We start from the raw sequence: 21,103 nt of genomic DNA, 5'->3' as shown, positions 1-21,103 counted from the left end.
AACTTATAATAAGTTTCTTAGTTATTAGCGCAGAGTATAACACTTTTCTCAATTGAAGTAATACAGTATTGCAATAAGACTGCAACCACCTGTGAGTTTCTAGAATTCAAGAAGTAAGACAATTACCAGTTCATGCATGTATCTTACAGGGTAGCACAGCCCCAGTCTTCTCCGCCTCGCGTCACCCTATTGGCCACCTGCTATTGAACAGCCCCCTTACTATTTTAGTGGACGACTCTATTTTAAAGCAAATTATTACTGTAAAAATTCTTTGAACAGTTGTCGTATTGGGTTACCAGTCTGTATATCCCTGATGCTAATCAACAGGCCTTTCCAAGCAGACACGATAGCTTGCCAAGAGAGAAGGGAAGATCTCACTTTTTGGTCTCTGAACACAAAATCCATCGTAGCAATATTCTCTTGCATACTTTGCTCTGGACTTTACAATGAGGTACATTTGTCATATTGAAGATAATCCCTCCTAGAAAGCATCATTGACACTGATTAATAGCCCAATTTCTGTCCCAAACATGGCACAGAAGCTAGACCACCCATACCAAGAAAAGGGATCAGACAATGAGGGGCTTCTTAACTACATTAGCTTCAATATGCAACCAGATAACAGCGGCTTCAGTTTTGAGGAATATAGGTTGGCGTATTCCAACCAAACGGGCACGAATGTCTCTGCGAACCCTCTCACCGACCGATACAGCGTGCCTCATGTACCCCCTCGGACCTGTTTGTCCGCCGCCAACTTATCAATGAAACGAAACTAACGTTGACAGACTCCGTGGGCCCAGTACTTGCATCTCAGTTGGCTCGACTGACGAGGCGAGGGCAGCCAATATGTCGTCACTGCCCGTCGCATTGATCTCACGCCATTCCCCTTACCTGAAAACAATGTCCTCGAGTTCCGAGTTCTTTCCCAAATCGCATATCAACCTCCCGGATGATGACGCTGTAGCATTCGGCCTTTTTGTGGAATGGCTATACTATGGAACTTATGATGACTTCCAACTACCGTCATCTTCGAATATTCATGCACGATGTTGGATTCTTGGCGACAAGCTCCTCTGCAATGAGTTCAAGAACCACGCTATGGGCCGTCTGTATAAACAGCACATGGAGTTTTCGGTGACATGCCAGGATGTGGAGTTTGTATTTGCGAATACGTCTGCGGCTTTAAAATTAAGACAGTTTTATACGGATTTTATCAAACAAAACTTCTCCAACCCGAAGAAGTTGCGTGGACCCGTCGGAAACTGGGATGCAATCTTGCAGAGGGATGCAGATCTTCGTATTTCATTGCTCCTTAGCATCCGACAAGATCAATTGTTCAGCCATCTGAAATACCTGAAAGACTATCTGGATTTCGACGAAGTCTTCTTCACAGGAATTACACCGCCAGCTGTGCAAGCTATACAGTTGTCAGTTAGGCAGAAGAAGAAGAGGAACAAGAAAAAGAATCAAATAGCTAGCACTAAGAGTGCGGAAAGCGTAAGTAAGAAGAACAGTGAGGTGTTGGGCCCAGAGTGGATCTAGCTATGGCGTAGGAACATGTCGTCGAGGATCCTCAGGACCACAAGATATAGAATGAAAGAACTTTGGCTAACAAATATTATAGGCCGAGCCACCTGACTCTAGTGTTGGAGTCCCGAGTCTCAAGCAGGAATCTTCTGTATGTAATGGATCTGAGCCAGTACAAGGTCCAGTCAGTGGTCATGATACCAAACCGATATGTCTGAGTCAGGAAAAGGCTACGGCCCCGCCCCAGACGGTAGAAAGCAAGGAGCGTACCGAAGGGTAGTGCCAAGCCGGAGCGAGTTATGTTATCAGAGAAGAGTTCTTGAGGATCTCTTTAAAAGAGAATGAACGAGTAACCGCTCCATGGAATAGTTTGCTAGTTCCTGCGTTAGAGAGAACCTAGTGTATCAGCCCGAGCTCGAATCCGCAGTATAGAAGTATTGTAAGCCCCCATGTGCTAGAAAATTTAACATATGCACTCTCTAGCAGTATCCTGAAATCTCTATTTCAGATCTTAGAACTATCCTATTGCCCGACATCTCGGCGTAAGTCAGGAGGAGGCACGGCAACAATTCGGCGCCATGTCAACACTGGGAACAAAATACATAGTAATTCGAGAATACAAATGGCAAGGATTAATTAACACTGTTACGTTCATATCCCAGTTTAGTAACTCATTGTTGACTTTACGGATATTGCTGGGATCAATGGGGGGTTGGGCCTGTCCGGCCAAGCTCCTCCCCGATCAACAAAGCCGTGTTGCAAATCAAATTGCCGCCATTAATTGGCAAGACTGAAGGATGTAGCTGCTGCTGCTCGATATAAGCTACAACTAATAATCAGTTGGTACATACGACCAAAGCTCGTAGANNTAGTTGGGTCGGTGACGACCAGCGAATCCCCGGTGTTGTATGTTTTTTGCCGTTTAGCTATTCTGAACTTCGAGGCAAAACGTTCGAAATGAATCTCTTTTTATCATTGTACAGCGTTCAATTGATGGCATTTTCTCATTTATTCTTCTGGCTCTGACTCTTCCACTGGCATCTCAACCCCAAACCCCACTAGAAACTCCGCAATATCGGGTTTCTCGCGCGAGCATTCTAATAAATCCTCCTCTTCTAGGGCATTGATATCTGCCCCGTGACTGATGAGCAGTCTGACTGATTCCAAGCATCCATATACAATGGCATGAGCCAAAGGTGTGAGTCCATCTTCATCGACTGCAGCGACATTGGCCCCGCATTCCAACAGCCGCTTGACTGTATGTGACGAATCTCCGATTTCAGCTGCGATATGCAACGCTGTTTGGCCATTCGCCGCTTGAGCCTCAATGTTATCACCGCGATCAACAAGCAACTGGATCAGTGTCTCCCTGGCTCCAAAGTGAGCAGCGAGGTGAAGGGGAGTATATCCTCGTGTATAACACCGCCATCTCTCCTCCTCAGCTTCAAACTCATCATAGCTCTCTTCATCAATGTACGGCCATGCTTCGGCAGCTTGGAGGTAAGAGTCTACCGATCTATGTGAGGTTGTCATTTTTAAGAAATCTCCGTCGTAAGGCAGCGACGGTAAAGCTGCGAGACTTGGTGCAAGAGTTCTGGCGGCATAGCAGAGAAACGGATGTGCCTTCAATCTCTCTTTGAGCTCTTGAGATGACCTGCACGCGCCTTCGTGATCGCCTCTTGTCAAGTACAGAAATGTCGCTCTGATGTGTCGCGCATGGTATTTGTCGTCAAAGACTTCATTCCGCAAGTAGTCTAACAACAATGGTGACCGCAACTTCATAATCTTGGTTTTAGAGTCGATAAAGGCAAAGTCGACGCAGGCGTTGGAGATTTGTGCGAGAGTGAACACTGTGTTGTCTTCATCTCTGATACCCCAGGCGATGAGAGCCTCCCATAGCATTGATGGGGTAAAGGTGTATCCGTTTTCTTCGCCATATACCAGATAGTAAAGCGAGCAGAGAGTCAGCTCTGAATATTTTGAGGCTCGGATTTCGTTGACTAGAGCTTTGCAAAAGGTTTGGGGGACATTCAAACTGGACTTTGGTGACCAGGACTCTACCAGGCTGAGAAAATTCGTGTTCGGTTGCGATGCGATATTGCTGAACCAAGTTGGTATAATAGGGAGAAACCTAGTAGGTTTTAGCGGATGCCATCATAGATACACAGCGAGGCTTACCGGCCGTCAGCCATGTCCATAAGCTTCTGATATGAAAACTGGCTGGTACGGGAATCATCCAGCACCTCTGTAGTGACAGGCGCCTCATCAATAGCTCTCGCGTGGTATCGACTCAAATCCTCGTTGGTAGCGCGTGCTGTGATCGTGTTGATACTAAATGCGTCAGAAAGCGCGTGTGAGGGCGGAACCCGACTGGTCAACATTAATTGGAATTGTGTCTTTTCGTTCAGCAGAATTTTCATCAGTTCACGCAAGCCAGCCTCATTTGAGGAGTCGACTCCGTCGAGGATGATGACAATCCTACAGAACGCAGATGCCAGCATCTGCAGTATAGCCACGGTACTTTCAGCATCTCCCAAGCCATCTTCAATGGTCTCCAGAATTTGGGCTAGTAGCGTAGATTTCTCCGGAAGCTGTGATACCAACTGTCTAGTGATTGAGCGCAGCGCAAGGTTGTAATCAGCGAGGTTGAACTGCAGCTCATGCCGACCAAAATGGTACACGGCGGCTCCGGTGCTTGGTCGGATCTCGTCATCAAGAATATGGCTCACGAGGTTTGAGGTAATAAAAGTCTTGCCCGTTGCGCCTAATAGTCGTTAGCCGTGCACAAAGCAGCAATAGAAGTTAGTGAGATACCTGGTCCATGGAGCCAAAGCACGCGACCGTGATTCCCGCTCAGCCAATCATTTGTCGTCTCATGGTCGAAACACCACTTCGCGACCCCGGGAATACGCGCATCATTGAGAAGTCGCTGTTGAGTGGCTGATTGATCACCCGGATTTAACCTTCGAAGCAGGGTCTTCCGGTCACTCAGTTGCATTATGAAATATGTCATGCAAGTATGTATAAACGGTTAAATGTTTAATAACTCAGGGCTAGGTATTTATCTGATGTTACCTTGTTCGATTGATCGTGGCTTAGCGGAGAAATTCACAGCCGGTCCTCAAGGATTGGCTGCGTCGTACAATCATCATCCCCACTCGCTAGTTCTGAAACATGTTCGTATTACAAACAAAAAGGGAGCCTGTTCCAGGCATCAACTAAAACTAATTTATTCCCCAGTCGTAAGATTCTGGAATATCAAATCAATTCTCTGTTTGCCCTTCGGGTCATATTTGTCCACGTATCTCTCCCCAAAAGGTTGCATCCAAGTGTCTGTAGAACACATAATCAGTAGAGGCCACGCAATAGGCAGCAGAATTACTCACCATATGTTGTCAGAGGCTTCGTGTCACAAAGCCAGATGATAGTGTCATTGACACTGTCTTTGAGATCGCTTTTCGGAAAGGCCTTGGCAATTACAGCATAGTCCTCTCCCGAAACATCGTAAGCTGGCCCCGAAAAGTCCATTGTGATGCCTTTTGATACAACCTGCACATCAAGTTCTTTGAAATATGATATAGACCTTTCTGTATGCAGCGCGATCGCATCCCATACCAGCTGGACATTCCTCTCATACCAAAACTTTCCATCTTGATGCTCTTGTATGAACTCACGCGCTGCGAAAGCTCCATCTACTTCGAACCGACGGTCAGTGCTGATGATGGGCGACGCTTCTGTCGCGTCCCAGTCAAGGTCGTGCAAGAGGGTAGCGACAGCGTGAACTTCTAGGTCGACTCTGTCACTGAGGGTTTCGTTGGAATTGATCATGAGGACTCCGTAGAGCCACGACCGCATGACGTGCTTGTAAATGGGGTATGTACTATGCTCCAGCGCAAATGCTTCAGCATCTTGAACGATTGGCGTGTTGATGACTGTTATACCAGCGACTTTTCGCGTCGGATATGACAGTTCGTTAGTGTTAGCTTCACAGTTGCCATGGAAAAGGGCAGCAAGAAAAACAATAGCTCCAATCTGATAGATGAACATGATGAGGTTATTTGAACGGTACTTCTCATTTCAGAGGGCTCTATCATATTTATTGGGCCTCCGAACAATACATAATGCATGCGATTAGAAATCACCACGTTAGTGGAATTAATTATTCACCAGCTTTGAGCAAGAATTGCTGACGTGAGAGTGTGCAATGCATGAAGTGAAGTCCTACGGATCGACGGTATGGAGTCGCGAAAGAGAGACTAAAGTTCTTGCGCGGGTTTGTCGGTATTAGTTAGTGCCATGGCAGTGATAAAGCACTTAAATAATGGGAACTGAAGACATACAGTCTTGTACTGTGGCAAAAGAATCACTCAGCCTGCACAGTGTTGTATCGATATTCTAACGTATATGCCTTATAATGTGTCGCTTTTATATACGTGCATTGTATTTCAAGGTCTAAGTCTATGGTTCAAAGGTATATCGTGATCTATAAGTATTTGCCCTGAGGCTCTAATCTCTGTCTATTGTAATGTCTATGAATAGGTTGTCTGCTTTTAAGACCCAGGTGGGTATTGCATTATCAAACCTTACCAACCTCTTGAAGCGGCCAAACCATGTTAGGAATGCGATATCCCAGTCTATCCATGTAGTACGAGGTATCGAGTCCGTGAACTCTCCAAGCAATGACTCTCTCCCCACGCTGTTCCACTAAACCAAAGTTTGGCTTCATGATATCAAGATGAGGACTAACATGTCTCGAAGCATCGGGCATCTCCCAGGCTGACATCATGAGCAGCTCATCTCCGGTCAAAAGACCCATCAGCTGTACGAACTTGTCATTTGAAACCGTGATGACTTCAATATCGCCAGGCTTCATCAACTGACAGCATTGGCGAGTACCTGGCTGGACGTCCTTTGACTTTGATAGCGCGAAAATTGTCCATGATGTCCATTTACCCATGAATATGTTGAGGGGGAACGGCTGAGGGGCAGTGCCTGAAGGGATCGGATGACGCCTGAAGAGGTAAGAAGTTGCAGCTTTGCGGCTCAAGAGGAATGACACTAGATCGTGTGCAATCGAGAGATTAGGATGGGGGTTGACGGTGGCGATCTGGCCTTTCTCATCAGTAGCCTCTCTGCGGACAAAATCGTTGGCTGACTTTGTACGCATTTCCTCCTGCTTACGGTATTCCTCATTCTTCATTTCATGACCAATTTCATGTCTTTCAGAATAAGACTCAATAAACGACAGAACATCGAAGTCGTTGTCGGCCTCGACGTCCACAATAAGCGAGTTGTTACGGTCCATGGCGTAAAATGTTGCTGTAATTTTAGATTTGCTGTTGTTTGGCCGGTAATTCTGTGGTGGGTTAACGGGATTAGCATAATAATTAGAAGTCTAGGCTCTTAAATACTAATAGTGACGCATTCGCGCAATGCGGTGTTCTGTTCTCATGTTCAACATCATATCTTAAGATTGTCAAAGGGCTTTGTGCAGACAAAGGGCAATGCTTTGGAGTGCTGAACAAGAGCATTATGTCCCAAACATCAGAGAACAAAGGATAGCCCGCCACTCAAAGGCCATGAAGACAAGTCATTGTAGTTGGACGAACGTGATGCTATCTGAACAATCCATCTGCCATCAAAGCCCGAGACACTTCAATCGTCGCCCAAACGCGTCTAGCGTGCACTAGGAACTTTTGCATCTTAAGCTTATTCGTATGGTTCATGATCCCTGTCCCCAAGCTCCTCATCCACCTTCCAAAACCGTGCAACCTCAAGAAATAACTCGCCATTGCCCAATGAAAGCCTCTCGGCATTCTTGGTCTCGCGGGGTTATCGTTCTCTGCCAAGATGACCCTCATTTGGTGCAACGTCGATCGGGCTTGGTCACATTTTAGTGCAGTAAAAGTTCGATGCTCGTTGGTGCAAGCAAAAGTGCCTGGGAGCCGTCACCGCTAGCGATAAGGCCTCCGCTAGACAAGTCTGCTGGCGATCATCATAGCAGCTTCTTGGCTAGATATGACCTTCCAGAAGCGAAACTGTTTCCGTGAACTTGTGTTCGTCATGATTCCCCGCCATGGATTGGCCTCTTGGCATTGAGATTGCCTCTGATTGCGTGACTTGTTTATCTGTATAAATAGAGACTCTCCGCCTTTGTGTTGTGCGACTCCCCGCTTTCGTTGTTACGACCAGTTCGAATTGCAAACATCGTCAACATGAAGTTCAGTACTGGTGTCGCGACATTGTTGGCGCTGGCTCCCAGCCATGGCCTCGCCAAGACACACAAGCTGGAGTCTAAGAAGATCCAAGCTGACATGAAGACCAAGAAGTGATCACCAACAGTCCTCGTACCAGCAACCAAGTGTTAACAATATGCAGCCTCATGTCGAACCTCGAAAAGTTCAACGACATTGCCTTTGCCAACGGCGGTAATAGAGCCTTCGGTCTTCCCGGATACGACGCTTCGGTAGACTACATCTTCAAGCGCATCTCCAAAGTCAAGAACGCCAAAGTCTGGAAGCAAAACTTCCCCGCGCTCTTCGCCTTTGTAGACTCAATTGAGCTCAAGGTTGACGACACGCCCGTCTACGTCTACGGCCTGACCTACTCCCCTTCAACCTCTGAAGAAGGCATCACCGCCGAGATCGCGCTCGGTCCCGAAGGCGCAGCAGGTTGCGACGCTTCATCATACGATGATCTTGACGTCAAGGGTAAAATCGTTCTCGTGCAGCGCTTCCGTTGTCCCACTGGCGGAACTCTTGCTGGAAGAGTGATTCCCGCTGCTGCGGCTGGTGCGTCCGCTGTCATCATCTACCACGATCTTACGACGAACGTGACCGCTGGTTCTCTTAGCCAGCCCGATCCTAAGAAACATGTCCCAGCTGGCTTCATCAACCTTGTTGATGGCGAGAAGATCAAGGAGAGGATCGAGGCTGGCGAGACTGTCACAGCGCATTTCCAACAGACGCAAACTATTGAGGAGAGGATTACGCAGAACGTTATTGCTGAGACCAAGGGCGGTGATCCTCGTAATGTCATCATGGTTGGTCACCCAGTTCAATGTTCAATAACTATACTAATGATCTCCCAGCTCGGTGCGCATCTTGACAGCGTTCAAGCTGGTCCCGGTATCAATGACGATGGTATGTCACCGGCCGCGTTTCATCATGACTCCACTAACACATCTAGGCTCTGGCTCATCCCTCATTCTCGAACTCTTCCTCGCCCTCTCAAAGTACAAGACAAAGAACAAGATCCGTTTCGCATGGTGGGGCGCTGAAGAAAACGGCCTTCTCGGCAGCAAGCACTATACCTCTACTCTCCCCGCCAAGGACGTCAACGACCTTCTCGTCTATCTCAACTTTGACATGGTTTCCAAGGGTTTCTTCGGTGTTGCTGACACCGATGGAAGCTCTCATGGATCGAAGGCTCCCAAGGGCTCCGAGGTCACGGAGAAGATCTTCACAGAGTACTTTGAGAGCCAGGGTATTGAGGTTACGCCCGCTGTTTTGACCAATGGCAGTGACTATGCTCCTTTCTGGCAGAACTTGAACAAGCCTTTTGGATTCTTGCATACTGTAGGTGTTACCCATTCGATCGTGCTTTTGCAACTGACCAAGGATTAGGGCACGGCTGTTGCACAGGATCCTTGCTACCACCAGGCTTGCGACACCATTGACAATCCCGATTCCAAGACTCTCACCATCAACGCCAAGGTAGGCCTTCTGCTCATGTCCTTACTACTTACGAAACTAACTTGAATAGGCTGCTGCACACATTCTGGCTGTCCTCGACGACAGAGGAACAAAGCTCATCCCCAAGACCAAGACCAGTGCCGCTTCGTTGCAGGGTCTCCAAGAGCGAAGCGTCGGCCCCGATTTGGCTCAAATTGACGAGCTTGAGGCGATGGGCATTCGACACTTGGGATGCGGTATTCATGAGGTCTAGAGATGTCCCTGGAAAAGTTGAGGTGATGAGAAAATGAGGCGATGAGTTATGAGTTGTAGTTTGTTGATAGACGAAAGTATTACAAAGGTGTTCGACGCACGATCTCACTCGCCCGTGAACGTATCAACAGACCTCCACTGCCAATTCCTAAATCTCTCGTAAGCCATTGGATCAGTGCCCCAATAGTGACATATGTCCTCCGCCGTCAACATTCTCCAATCCCTTTCAAACTCGGGCGGTCTCGGCGTCGACGTATCAACTCCTTCATCCCACGCTACCACATCCTTTCTCTTCGCCCAATCTTCGCCCGTCAATTTACAGCCTTTGCTACGTTTACATCTCTTCCCACAAGATGGGCACTTATAATTCTTCCAGTCTACTTCATGATCGCGTTTCCAAGCGTCGGATTTGCCATGAGGGTATGAACATGATCGCCTGGTATGGCCCATCTTGTTCTTAAGTCTGTTATCGTAATATCGTTGTGAGAGTTCTTCAGTGTTGTAGCGTTGGGGATGGCCATGGCGAAGAGAGTCGCGGTAGAGTACGTCTGTTGTTATCCAACAGCTCGAACCTCTTTCTAGATATGTCTCGAGAACGTAATCGCTTTCTGCGAGCATCATTCCGTCACATAGGTCTTCCACCTCAAATTCGGTTGTCATGGACGAGTCGACTACAGTGACCTTCACCCGCTCTTGTTCAAGCTTTTGAAGAAGTTCCTTGTTTGCTGGGTCCTTCACCTGCGCCTCGGAAAGGTAAACCTCAAAGTCATCGCGAGACATCCTCCAACTATCGGGCTTGGAGTTATCCAGAAGCCATTGAAGAACAAAAGCGTCAAAAGGATTGGAATGACCGATGATGTAGTGGTGGCGGAGACCAGGCGGAGGTGAGCTGCGAAGTCGTGGAGCACCAGTTCCAGCAGGGTCGTTGTGAACTTTCTGGCCGACCCATGACCATAGAAACATGCTGAGATTGGACCAACAGCTCTCGTAATATTCTCTTTTTTTGTCTTTGTCGATGATGGTGCGTATGTAAGCAATCCTTCTTGTCGATGCAGCCGTCATGTCTTCCATTGCTGCTGGAACAAGTCGATTCGTGTATCCGATGGGATCAAAGCTCAAAACCTAGACGGTAAAAGAGCCTATAGATCGAAGAGGCTCAGTTTTGACGACTTATTGAACTAATGTCTATAAAAATCTTGGTGATTTTCTTTTGTCGCTGTCAGATGAAATAAAGATGAAGTCGGCAAGTGACTCACCGCGAATCGAACCATCTCAAATACGAAAAAGACCTGGTGTTGGTGATTAGATCCTCGTCTAAAGTAGCTCCAAGTAGCTGTTGGCCTAACTGAAGTAACGAAGTGACCTCGAAGGTACCCGCCTCAAACCCGACGCTAAAATAGTCGTAAGCCTTTGTCATGCCTCTGTCAGACTTCTTTCATCCTCTCACAACAGTAATTCACTGCTGTATCCTGCAACCAAATTAAGACTCGTATATATTCTCGGTGAAAAGTATTTGTGTTCTTTCTTTGGGTATTTCTATCCTTCGGCTCTTCTACAATCTGTGACCAATCCTTTACTGGAACTTGATGCCCTCAGCCTTCTCATAAGCATAAGGAACACTGGGCGTCTTCCATCGCGGCGTCACCTCGTCATCGCTCAAACTGACGACCGGCTTTAGGATGCTCAGTTTCTTTCCATCGAAAGCGCTCGTCTCAAAGCTCTGATACAGTCCCCCATCTTCCGACAACTCTTTACCAAGGACTCTCTTCCAGCCATCCCAAACCGTCATTAGAAGATCAAGAACATGATGTGATCCTCTCATCTCTGCCCATTGGAAGCGCTTCGCACACTCGGCGACTGTTTCGGGTGAGTAGAGGCCGACGTCGGATCGAAGGGCGAACGCGTTGACGGCGACGAGAGATGCGTGTACAGCGTAGCTTCCGCCCTTGGTGGCGCGATCGCGAAGGGCGAGAAGAGTACCTACTGCACCGAGAGCGCCGGTGGTCATGTCGCTGATAGGTAGTGAAGGTAGAACAGCTTCGTTGTCGGGGAGGTTGAGAGAGCGGCCAGTCACATATGCGGATCCAGCAGCCGCATCAGCGATCTGTTGCCAACCGGGCCGCTCCGCATAATAGCCATCAGGGCCGTAGCAGTTCTCCGAGACGTGAACAATACCACGACCCCGCTCTCCAGCCATCTTGAGAATGTCATTTAATCCAAGGCCAAATTTAGGCATCTTGTTCATACGGAATCCTTGGATGAATACATCTGCATCGGCGATAAGAGACTTGATGATAGCGGCATCCTCAGCCTTCCGCAGATCAATAGCGATAGTGCGTTTTCCAGCATTGAGAGTGAGTTGCAGAATGTTGATATCGGGCAAGTGAGGAGGATTGACCCGGATAACGTTGGCGCCGAAGCTGGAAAGTATCGTGCCGATTTGAGGACCAGCGATAACGCGAGTCATCTCAACGACTTTAATATCAGTCAATGGGCGCTTATCGGTTGGATCAACAGGAGGGAATGCAACAGGAGGTGTAGGGATAGCTTGAGGTTGAGCCTTGACGTTTATAAGAGGATGAGAAGCGAGTGATTTGCCCATCTCGCTTTCGTTCCATTGTTTGGGTGTGAAGCAGATACTGCCGCAATTGCCGTTGAAAAGGTTCTTGAACTCAAGCTTCTCCGGCGAGAGCTTGCTTGTAAACTTTGCAATGTGCGCGGCTGCTTCTTCGTTGGAGGTGATGGCCTCAGATGGGTCAACGCCGATAGACTTGAGGACTGGCTCTGCGTCCATGGAGCCGTGGAGTGAATACCAAACGCCAGGATCAGAGGTAGGATAAAGCCCCGTGGTGCGATATTTGAGAGGTGTATCTACCCATCCTCGTTCCCAATCTGGTAAAAGCTTCTTCAGCTCTCCAGACTTAGCCAAAGTGAGGACATGTTTACCATCAACATATGCAGTAGCGACGTTGCCAAACCAAAGGCCGGCATGGGTAATATTGACAGTCACTCTTCGCTCTTTGTCCTCGAGACGTCGAAGAGTAAGGATCTCATCAGCTACTACACCAGCCATGGCGTGGAGAGCGGCAGCTACCGAGACTGCCTTGATAGGACCGGAGATGACTGGGAACTCGTCGCCAGTGAATCTGACTTTTGAAAGGGTGGATTCATCTTGGGTGAAGCCGGGTGTTTGAGAGGCGATGAGCCGGAAGATGCGTTGCGTGTCTTGGGGAACGGGGACAAATGTGCGGTCACTATGAGTACCAGGACCGTATACATCAAAGATTCTGGGTTCTTGTGACATGTTGGAATGGTTGCGTGTAGCCAAGAGTGATAAGTGAAGAGGTAGAACAAGCCAGAATGAAAGGTCAAGATGTGGATTGGTGAGATAGCTTGGACTATTGTCGGATGCTTGGCTTTTAGTAGTTCAGAGTGATGTTAAAGTCGGTGTAATTACGAGTTCTCGGTCACAAATCTTCAACCACCAGAGATCCCAAATTTCAACTCCACAAGAATCATGCATCTTCGCCATCTCCATAATAAGGCCGATCCACAGAACTTCAAGTCGGCAAGTTTGGACGCGAGCGCGAGCGGAATTCGGACATAGAAAAGATAAGTGGAATTGCATCTCCACGCAAATGCAACATGAGGCTCAAAAAACCGCCACGAGAAACGACGTCTTCAGGGACGAGAAGCTGATTTGTCGTATCTTCTCCACGATAACGCAGAGACGGAATAATGGAGTGGAGAAACGCGGACACTTCCGCACGAGAAGAGATCTCGAAATTTTCTAGAAGGTGAAAAAGAAGAAATCGATGAGATAACCGCATGGAGATTGGATTATCCGATCGGAAGTTTATTCCTAGGAGTGAATCAAGTGCCGATGCGTGTCGTTGATGGGATCAAATACCAAAGCACGATGGAGACGCGGAACGAAGCTATTTTAAGTCTATCTATTGGGCTTAAATGACAGTAGTGATGGTTACTGAAACCAGATCCTACCGTCAGAACATGAACCAAGTCTCATTCTCCATTATGCTATTTCTCGTCCCCTGTTATCCTGTCCCGAATAGTTGTCATGAGTAGCTCGTACACCGCATCGTCGATTTCGACCGTTTCCTTCTCTGGTGCCCAACCATCGTCTGGTTGATGCCGTCCCCAGGTCCGATATGGATTGTCCCAAGGCCCGCACATGCCGATATCATACTTGATATACTGCATCCGTCTTATCCTTCGTTGCAGCAATCCCGCACCATGCAGGTATCTCTGAGCCAATACTGGGTTCTTGGTGTTGCTGACCTCCACGCCTGCAGGTTTGCAGAAGTTTCTGTGAACATTCTCACTAACCCTTCGCCTAATCTCATCACAGCTGAGATGGGCAAGACCTTCGTGCTCTATTAATGCTTTGATACTCGGCCACTGAGACGACCAATCGCCATGGCCCATGATGAACTTCCTAAGGCCTTTCATGCGGCCTCTCCAAGTTTTAAGAACATTATGCCATCTGATGCCGTACTCCTTAGTTACAGAAGTAGCATAATTGTCCTCAAGGACAACGCGCGGATCTGGGTATCCGTCATTGGTCAAGGGGCCGTGTTGACGGGCTTCGAATAAAATAGGACAATCGTCCAGGTATAGTTCCTCTAGGGCCCCACTTCCATTTCTCTTTCCGATACCTGCGATCCAGTCCGTTTGTCTTTTATCAGTGACGGCGAAATGCCCGAGAGCTAGCACCTTAAGCTGAGGCAACGTCCCAATTTCATAGAGATTCATTCTCGGGAACCAGCCCCAGTACTCTGTGTAATAGAGAGACAGAGTTCCAAGATGATCCCCCAAACTTGGCGATAGCCAAGTGGAGGGTAGCTTCTGGAAGAATTCGTGTCTCTCTTGAGGAAAGCAAATCTGGGTTTGCGACCTATGATACTCTGTAGTAACCAGGAGTTTTAAATCATGCAAGTGCGGGAGGCGGAGTAGTTGCTGCCAGGCCTTTGAAGAATCCAGATTGGGATCGTGATAGTCGGCCAAGTTGGAAATCGTGAGCTCTTGAAGGTCCTCCTTACACCCGCCGACGAATTCTGGGTCATCATCTAGGTATCTCACTTCGAAATCAGGAAGACTCGCCCTCTCATCTATCTCGACCTGTTTAGCATGTGTCCACATTCCCACGACGCAGTGAGAGACAGTATCAAGGATTCTATATCGAAACGACCAGTCTTCTTCGATCCATGCCCATTCAAATTCCCTACAGTTATCTCCGCAATATTCACTGAACCTCAAGTGCAGGTTTGTGAGCTTTGAAAAGTAGCGGAGGGAAGGAAGGGCGTTGAAGAAGCCGCTGGGGAATTCATAGCACTCGTTGAGGCGTACTCATAACCTGGGCCAATATTCGTGTCAATGGTGATTTCCTTAACATAGCTACGAAGATGGGCTGATGCTGCAATGCAGGTAAAATCTGTGACGACGGTCCCATAAGCTCTAAGATGAAAGGCCTGGAAAGCGAATGGAGTCGCTGCGTCGTGCAACCTTTGAGTAGCCAATCTCGAGCGAAGGAGGTCGGGTTTCGGCAAGTTGGAACATATCAATGTGACGATCTCTGGCGGAAGAGGAAGGTCACTTTGATGTGCCGTCTCCATTGTCGAATACGAAGATATTTCTGGTTCCAGAATGTGATAATGCAGATGCAGCTGTGTCCGAGCTGATGTTCTCGACACCGTGGAACTTTGTCTCACGCCACTTCATGAGATCGAGGATTGACCCACTGTGCTAGGCTCCAGCCAACCAAGAAGTATAGCCTTAGGTCACCGCAATTGGATAAGACTTGGTCTCGTTAATACTCCCGAATGCGCTATGGATACGTTTATGAAATGTGAATATAGGATATGTAAAGTATTGGAGAATGATATGAACTCGGTCATTTACAGTGGTGGATTTTGTCCAATAACTAAAAAAAGAGTAATAGAAGTTTTCCGGCTTGGCAAGGCGTGAGGATCGGCGCCCAACATAAAGCATATAATTTTGACCTTCTAGAAACGACAGAAGACATTGATGGTCTTTGCTGAGATGAACAGCTGCAGCACTGCAGATACGTAATTAAATATCACATATACGAGCTTTATAATATGTCTGCGGCTTATGAAGCATTACAAACTTGTTCCAAAAGAGGAATAGCCGAGAAAACCCATATCCAGTTGGCGGCCGAACCATACATGGAGCATACGATAGCCTCATGCCTGTGATGATCCAAAGCACTTTTGCCGCAGGATTGGGATCTACGACATCTGCTGTGACTTTTGGTGAAGATCTCTGAGAGACATGCCGAGGGTAGTATTCATGGCATATTTCTCTTTACATGTGTATAGACAACTCAGAGGGCTAGTGAGAGAGGGAATTATGTATAAATAAAGTGATATCCCTTACCAAGAATCCAGCTTCTCAACTCACAACACTCTCAATCATCTCACAAAAGCTTCAAAGCCCATCCCAATCCACCAAATCCATCACAACTCGCTAGGAGCCAATTTCGAGTAAGAGTTACTGTCAACTTGAGCTATCCCCTACTAACAAATCCGATCCAGAATGCATTTCACTACTCTCATTGCTTCTACTGTCCTTGCTCTTGGTGTCTCTGCCGAGGGTATCAACTGCCACGGCAGCAGCAACTGCGCCAACGCCGGTTTCAAGCTGACCGGCCTCCTCCGAACCGCCCAGGACCTGAACGACAACAAGTGGTACTACAACGGCCAGCACATCGCTTGCTGGCAGGCTCTCGACAAGACCGGGTTCTGTGCTTTCCTCCAGAACACTGGTGGCCTTCCTGGCAAGGACATCAAGAAGCTGCTCCAGGAGCTGGTCAACCATGGATGTGCCAAGTGCGGCAGTGTCCCTGCGTTCTACCCTAGCGACAACGATATCAAGTCCCACGGAATGCTCACTGTCAACTACGTCTCGAAGACTAACTGCAACGGGCTCTGTTAGATGCTGGGCGTGCGAAAGCAACTGTCCTTGGCATTGGCTCTTGGAATGCACCTCGCCGCCCGTGCTTCTGAGGACACGTTCTTCATCAAGTCCATGGATTTGACAAATCATCCTTCGATTCTTTCTTGGTTTAGCTACCTAGGCTATTCTATCTTTCATAGAAAATAAGTAAAGGTTTTCCAGCATAAATACCCACAGCTCTGAAACCCCTCGAAGCTATATAATCATGGCAATCAGATATCTGCGAACAGTGTTTCTCGTCCGTAAGTAAATGGGCGTTTAATACCATCAGTATGGTTAGTAAAGATGACAACACTACTAGAGAATTAGTATCTGTGTCCAGTAGATATACGCTTGCCTAAAATGAAATCTCCACATCGTTTTGTACTGGCAACCCGTTGAGTCGGCACTGGGCGGATAAGATAGGACAGGTTGTTCGTATACCGGACAGGCTGATCAAATGGAGGGCTGTCATACTGAGAGACCGTAAGTCCTTTGGTGGGATTGCATTTGGCAACAGCAGAGAGTTCAAGGCTCCAGTTTTCATTGTCTATGTATGTCCATTGCTGAATAACCTCAAAGCTTCAGGCCAAAGACCCGATCCTTGTTAACCTCATGACTCATCACCAGAATAAGCTCCGTCAAAGAAACTTAATTATACCAGGCAGCAGCATGATACATACACTGTAAAGCTAGATAATAGACATTGGGCGCAATCCCTTTCGTGTTGGGGGACACGACTCGATGTGGTTCTTTAGCCTTATGGTTAGAGCTACCGCTACGGCCTTTTTTTTTTATTTTCCTTACTATTCTGTGATGCGCATGTTCGAATCTCTCTGCATTTGGGTTGCCCACTTTTCAATCCCGGCTTTGATGATGCAATCTGAGCACGTGCTGCTCTCACTACTAGTAATTGGTATTTGTTCCAAACGTTTCACTCCCGCATACTCTTTCTCTCCTTCTGCAACATTCGTGTAAATGGAAACACATCGAGCAGTGTCCCCCAACACGCTCGAATATTGCTGGTTCGAATCCAGTCCAACCTGGGTGAGGGGACAATGCAGGTGCGGACCCTTGCACTTGGAGCAAACTCCGAGTAGAATTCCTCTTCGTTCTGCGTTGAGGGTGGATTAGTAGTTACACCTCGTGATTTGCGAACTTTTTTGCTGTTGTGACATCATGTGAACCAGGGGGGGCACTAAAATGTCTTGATATTTATTATTTATTAGCGGAAATAGACTGAAAGTCAAAGAAGACTCGGATTCGAGCTGATGTGGCTGCTTTGGTCGTGAAATTAACTCATGACGTTGGAAGCACACAGCCTGACATTATCGTACTTCTTTTCTAGAGTCCATTATACTACAACGTAACTCTCACGATCCGATCCTCTTACCAGCAGCACCGAAGCTACTGCCTCTGGAAGGGCCTACTAACGCGGAGACAGCCGAGTTATCTACGAACTAACATAGTGATGAGTATTCTACTTTCGTCCAGGGCAGGGGCAATGTATCAGACTTGGAGAAGCTTTTTTAGGAAGAGGATGAACTTGATAACAAGTGACGGAAACTTGACCGTGTTGGATGTCTGTTGCAAGGTTCATATCATGGCCTCGCCAGCGCCGAGAATTCACAGCCACAGCCCTGAAAGGCAGGTCACCTAGCCTCCTTTGTGAACCATCCTATGTTGCTCCTGTCACGGATAACAGCCTCCACCTGATGGCCTATACCATTTATTCTCAGGGTCCATCTGCAGTTCTCTCACACCAAGCAAGACACTAGCTCCTTTTCACAGACGGCTGGCTTTTCTGGTTTCTTTATCGATGGACATAAAAAGCAAACGTCTTCAGTGTTTGCATACATACTAGAAGCCTTCGGCACTAGTTGGGTTATGAGGACGCTCCAGGCTGGTAATCCTTTTTACCTTGCACCATACACCAAAATACGATCATGTTCTCATTCATCAACTGTGTCCACAGCTAAAGTTTAACCTTATAATCGGCAGTCATCCCCATAACACACCAAAATACAAAAGACTCGGGTTTTGATTCCATAGCATTCCGGAAGAAGCTGACCTTGTCTCTGTCTTTGAGGAACAGGTATCCATTTCCGGATCGTAGAGCCTCTACCCCATGTTGATCTCCAATGGGTCTGACATATCCTCGATTTCCCTCAAGATTAGTATACCCTCCTTCGCATCACGCCGCAAGGTATTACTCCGCTAAGTAGCTTTCCAACTATGTCTCCTGCGCAGCGCGTGCATTAGAGAAGGTATTGGGCACATAATGTAGCGTCTCCCGCTACGTAACGGCGCTGTGAACGTGACCCTCTGACTGTGTTTGCCGCTCCTAGTGATGCCACATACTGATGTCTGTAATAGCCTTCTCTGACTATAGCACACCGCCAAAGGGTTGACGTAGACGTGGTAGCAGGACGCTGCTCTCGTGGCCCGCTCCGTGACAAGATCGATCCAGGGATATTAGACGCGATGATCCAGCCGACTCTATCAACAAATCGGCAAGTTTTGGTAGTGAAAAGGTCTGGTCTGTCCTCGGTATAGGCCCCTGGTTGAATCTCGACGATATCGGGGTATCTCGAACAAGCTCGGCAATCCTGGGAAGCATTTTCTCGTTTCGAAGTGGTAGCTGTTTCTGAATCGGGGCTAACTCTAATTCGGGGCTCCCCTCGACACGAGAGTCTAAAGATAGTGGGAATACCGAATCGTGCTGCCTTTCTAGAATGACGACTGTTTGGTTGGGCCTGGGTATTGAAGATTGTTTTTGGGAAAGCGCTGGGGGTTGTAAGGGCGTGTAAGGAATAGTCGGAGGCGGCGTGTCATCAAGCTCAAAAACCTCGATAGTACTCTTCTCTTGGTTCCGTTTTTTCGCTGAGATCCTGGGCTCGATGGGTGCGTAACCATCACAGACCACTCCATGAACAAGACAGCGACGGCAGCATGGGCGACGTTCATCGCATTTGATATGTCGGATCCTATCTAGTCAGCAAGCTTATCTTCCTGGTAGACCCGAAATAAATCGAAGCCGATGGACATGTGGACCTACTTGCTGCAGCGATCCTGTTAGCAGAGGGTTCGGAAGAGTACTGATTTGACTAACCATGTTTTGCAGCCTGTACGGACCTTACGAGCAGATGCACGTCTGTGTTTGGGCTTGGCACTCTCAGAAGCGTCGGTCTTGGCTGTCATTCTACTTTGGCAGATGTCGCGACGGTACGGCGAGAAGAAGTAGAAAAGATAAGCAAGTTATAAGTCTATCTCGAAGCATACGCCACATGACTCAAGTAGACCGTTAGCGGCGTGTCATTCATAAGCTGAACCAAAAGTGGGCTGGGATCAAGGGATGTGGGCTTCTTCCCGATGCAAAATTACGCGTCAACAATCAACCAGTAAGGGCCACGTCAGCGAGGGTCAGCTGGGTAACGAATCAGTAGTTAAGAGAACTCTACTACATATGCACAGTGAAATGAAACAAACGATATAGGTATAGCTAGATATTAAATAAAGATTGACCCCGGCCATACTGTAGCAAGACAAAAGCCCTAAGGTTTTGGTCAATGCTGCAAGCGTGCAAGGCTGGTCGATGCCACGCAAGACCCTGGCGTCATAACTAGTGCCGGAGCCGACAGGAACTAAGATTAAGCATCTAGCGTACGTCGAAGATCTTTGCTAACAGACGCAGACAGTGGATAAGGGATGTGCGAAGGGTGCAAAGGGTGAGATGCACCGAACAGGATCCCCCACTCGTTTACTGTCTTGATGAATCAATTGGGTAGAATAAGATCCGAGAATTACAGGGAGAGCCTGACATGATCGCTACAGGCAGAGCTCGCGTCCAAGGGCGACCAGTTGATTCTGATGACTCGTAGTCAAGTCAAAGCCAGTCAAATGGGGTCTATTCCAGAAGAGCTGACGAAGAGGCCGTCTACAGGTGCTGCGCAACCTGTGGAGACGAATGTCGGCCTTGACGTAAAAGTTCTTATGTATTCGTTTAAGTATGAGATCCGTTTGAGCACGTAACACGGTGTTCGTGCTATGACTCTATTTCCGTCCCATGGTGAAATCGGTGTTTCATGGGTTGCTCTCTTCATTACCAGTCTTGGATAAGGGTTTCAATAGACAGTTTGGTTCTGAATAGATTATCCTGGACAGTCTGAATTTTTGCAGGTCAACGTCACATTCGCCCGCAGTGGAGCGGCATCGGCATCGGCATCGCCAGCCCCGCCAAGCCGGGTCGCGGCGCCGACTGTCCTCACCCGGCCCGTGGATCTCCGATGACCTACGCTGAAACTTCACATCCTTTTGGACTCCTCAAAATGGAGACATGCCTCTCATGAATAACCATGGTTTTCGAGTTCTAGAGCCTGAATCAGAATATTTTGCGTGCCAATAACAAAATTGCACACGAGTCTCAACTGCTTCGCCTGAGCCATTCGATTCACACCCCATCATCATGGGCTCCCTCAGTTTACCCAGTTTTACACTCTCGACACGGACTTGTCTAATTTACCCAATCCCAAATGTCGCTTCTTATCATGCTACAGTGACATTTCGAACCGTCCATGATCGAATGGAGACGATGCCGGATAGCATCACGATTGATCACCAAAATGGCTTCATGTACTGGACAAACATGGGACCCA

The 21,103-nt window shown here is 47.8% G+C and overlaps 8 protein-coding genes across 8 annotated transcripts; 3 read left to right on the top strand and 5 right to left on the bottom strand.

Moving 5' to 3' along the window:
• Nucleotides 1-446: 446 nt before the first annotated feature.
• Nucleotides 447-1,807, top strand: FTJAE_4892 (sdr family; the record flags this gene model as incomplete). Its single annotated transcript, XM_037351342.1, has 4 exons — nucleotides 447-451; nucleotides 512-649; nucleotides 786-1,497; nucleotides 1,625-1,807. The coding sequence occupies 4 exons, from the start codon at nucleotides 447-449 to the stop codon at nucleotides 1,805-1,807; spliced, it is 1,038 nt and encodes a 345-aa protein (XP_037208149.1).
• A 728-nt stretch (nucleotides 1,808-2,535) lies between these two features.
• Nucleotides 2,536-5,574, bottom strand: FTJAE_4891 (ankyrin-2; the record flags this gene model as incomplete). Its single annotated transcript, XM_037351341.1, has 3 exons — nucleotides 2,536-3,658; nucleotides 3,706-4,291; nucleotides 4,914-5,574. 3 exons carry the CDS (start codon nucleotides 5,572-5,574, stop codon nucleotides 2,536-2,538), a joined length of 2,370 nt encoding a protein of 789 aa, XP_037208148.1.
• Nucleotides 5,575-6,103: 529 nt separating this feature from the next.
• FTJAE_4890 (uncharacterized protein) lies at nucleotides 6,104-6,832 on the bottom strand (the record flags this gene model as incomplete). The annotated part of the gene is made up of 1 exon (XM_037351340.1): nucleotides 6,104-6,832. The coding sequence occupies one exon, from the start codon at nucleotides 6,830-6,832 to the stop codon at nucleotides 6,104-6,106; it is 729 nt and encodes a 242-aa protein (XP_037208147.1).
• Nucleotides 6,833-7,742: 910 nt separating this feature from the next.
• On the top strand, nucleotides 7,743-9,474 carry FTJAE_4889 (aminopeptidase Y precursor vacuolar; the record flags this gene model as incomplete). Its single annotated transcript, XM_037351338.1, has 6 exons — nucleotides 7,743-7,855; nucleotides 7,906-8,569; nucleotides 8,618-8,669; nucleotides 8,716-9,104; nucleotides 9,153-9,242; nucleotides 9,292-9,474. The coding sequence occupies 6 exons, from the start codon at nucleotides 7,743-7,745 to the stop codon at nucleotides 9,472-9,474; spliced, it is 1,491 nt and encodes a 496-aa protein (XP_037208146.1).
• Nucleotides 9,475-9,578: 104 nt separating this feature from the next.
• Nucleotides 9,579-10,544, bottom strand: FTJAE_4888 (peptidase A1; the record flags this gene model as incomplete). The annotated part of the gene is made up of 1 exon (XM_037351337.1): nucleotides 9,579-10,544. One exon carries the CDS (start codon nucleotides 10,542-10,544, stop codon nucleotides 9,579-9,581), a length of 966 nt encoding a protein of 321 aa, XP_037208145.1.
• A 502-nt stretch (nucleotides 10,545-11,046) lies between these two features.
• FTJAE_4887 (acyl transferase carnitine dehydratase) lies at nucleotides 11,047-12,777 on the bottom strand (the record flags this gene model as incomplete). The annotated part of the gene is made up of 1 exon (XM_037351336.1): nucleotides 11,047-12,777. One exon carries the CDS (start codon nucleotides 12,775-12,777, stop codon nucleotides 11,047-11,049), a length of 1,731 nt encoding a protein of 576 aa, XP_037208144.1.
• Nucleotides 12,778-13,511: 734 nt separating this feature from the next.
• FTJAE_4886 (uncharacterized protein) lies at nucleotides 13,512-15,106 on the bottom strand (the record flags this gene model as incomplete). The annotated part of the gene is made up of 2 exons (XM_037351335.1): nucleotides 13,512-14,715; nucleotides 14,841-15,106. 2 exons carry the CDS (start codon nucleotides 15,104-15,106, stop codon nucleotides 13,512-13,514), a joined length of 1,470 nt encoding a protein of 489 aa, XP_037208143.1.
• A 943-nt stretch (nucleotides 15,107-16,049) lies between these two features.
• Nucleotides 16,050-16,448, top strand: FTJAE_4885 (KP4 killer toxin; the record flags this gene model as incomplete). Its single annotated transcript, XM_037351334.1, has 1 exon — nucleotides 16,050-16,448. One exon carries the CDS (start codon nucleotides 16,050-16,052, stop codon nucleotides 16,446-16,448), a length of 399 nt encoding a protein of 132 aa, XP_037208142.1.
• Nucleotides 16,449-21,103: the final 4,655 nt, after the last annotated feature.

The sequence above is a fragment of the Fusarium tjaetaba genome (assembly GCF_013396195.1).
Source record: "Fusarium tjaetaba strain NRRL 66243 chromosome Unknown NRRL66243_c0000091, whole genome shotgun sequence".
Taxonomy (NCBI): domain Eukaryota; kingdom Fungi; phylum Ascomycota; class Sordariomycetes; order Hypocreales; family Nectriaceae; genus Fusarium; species Fusarium tjaetaba.
The sequence above is the reverse complement of the archived record's forward strand: the minus strand, read 5'-3'. Positions and strand labels throughout refer to the sequence as shown.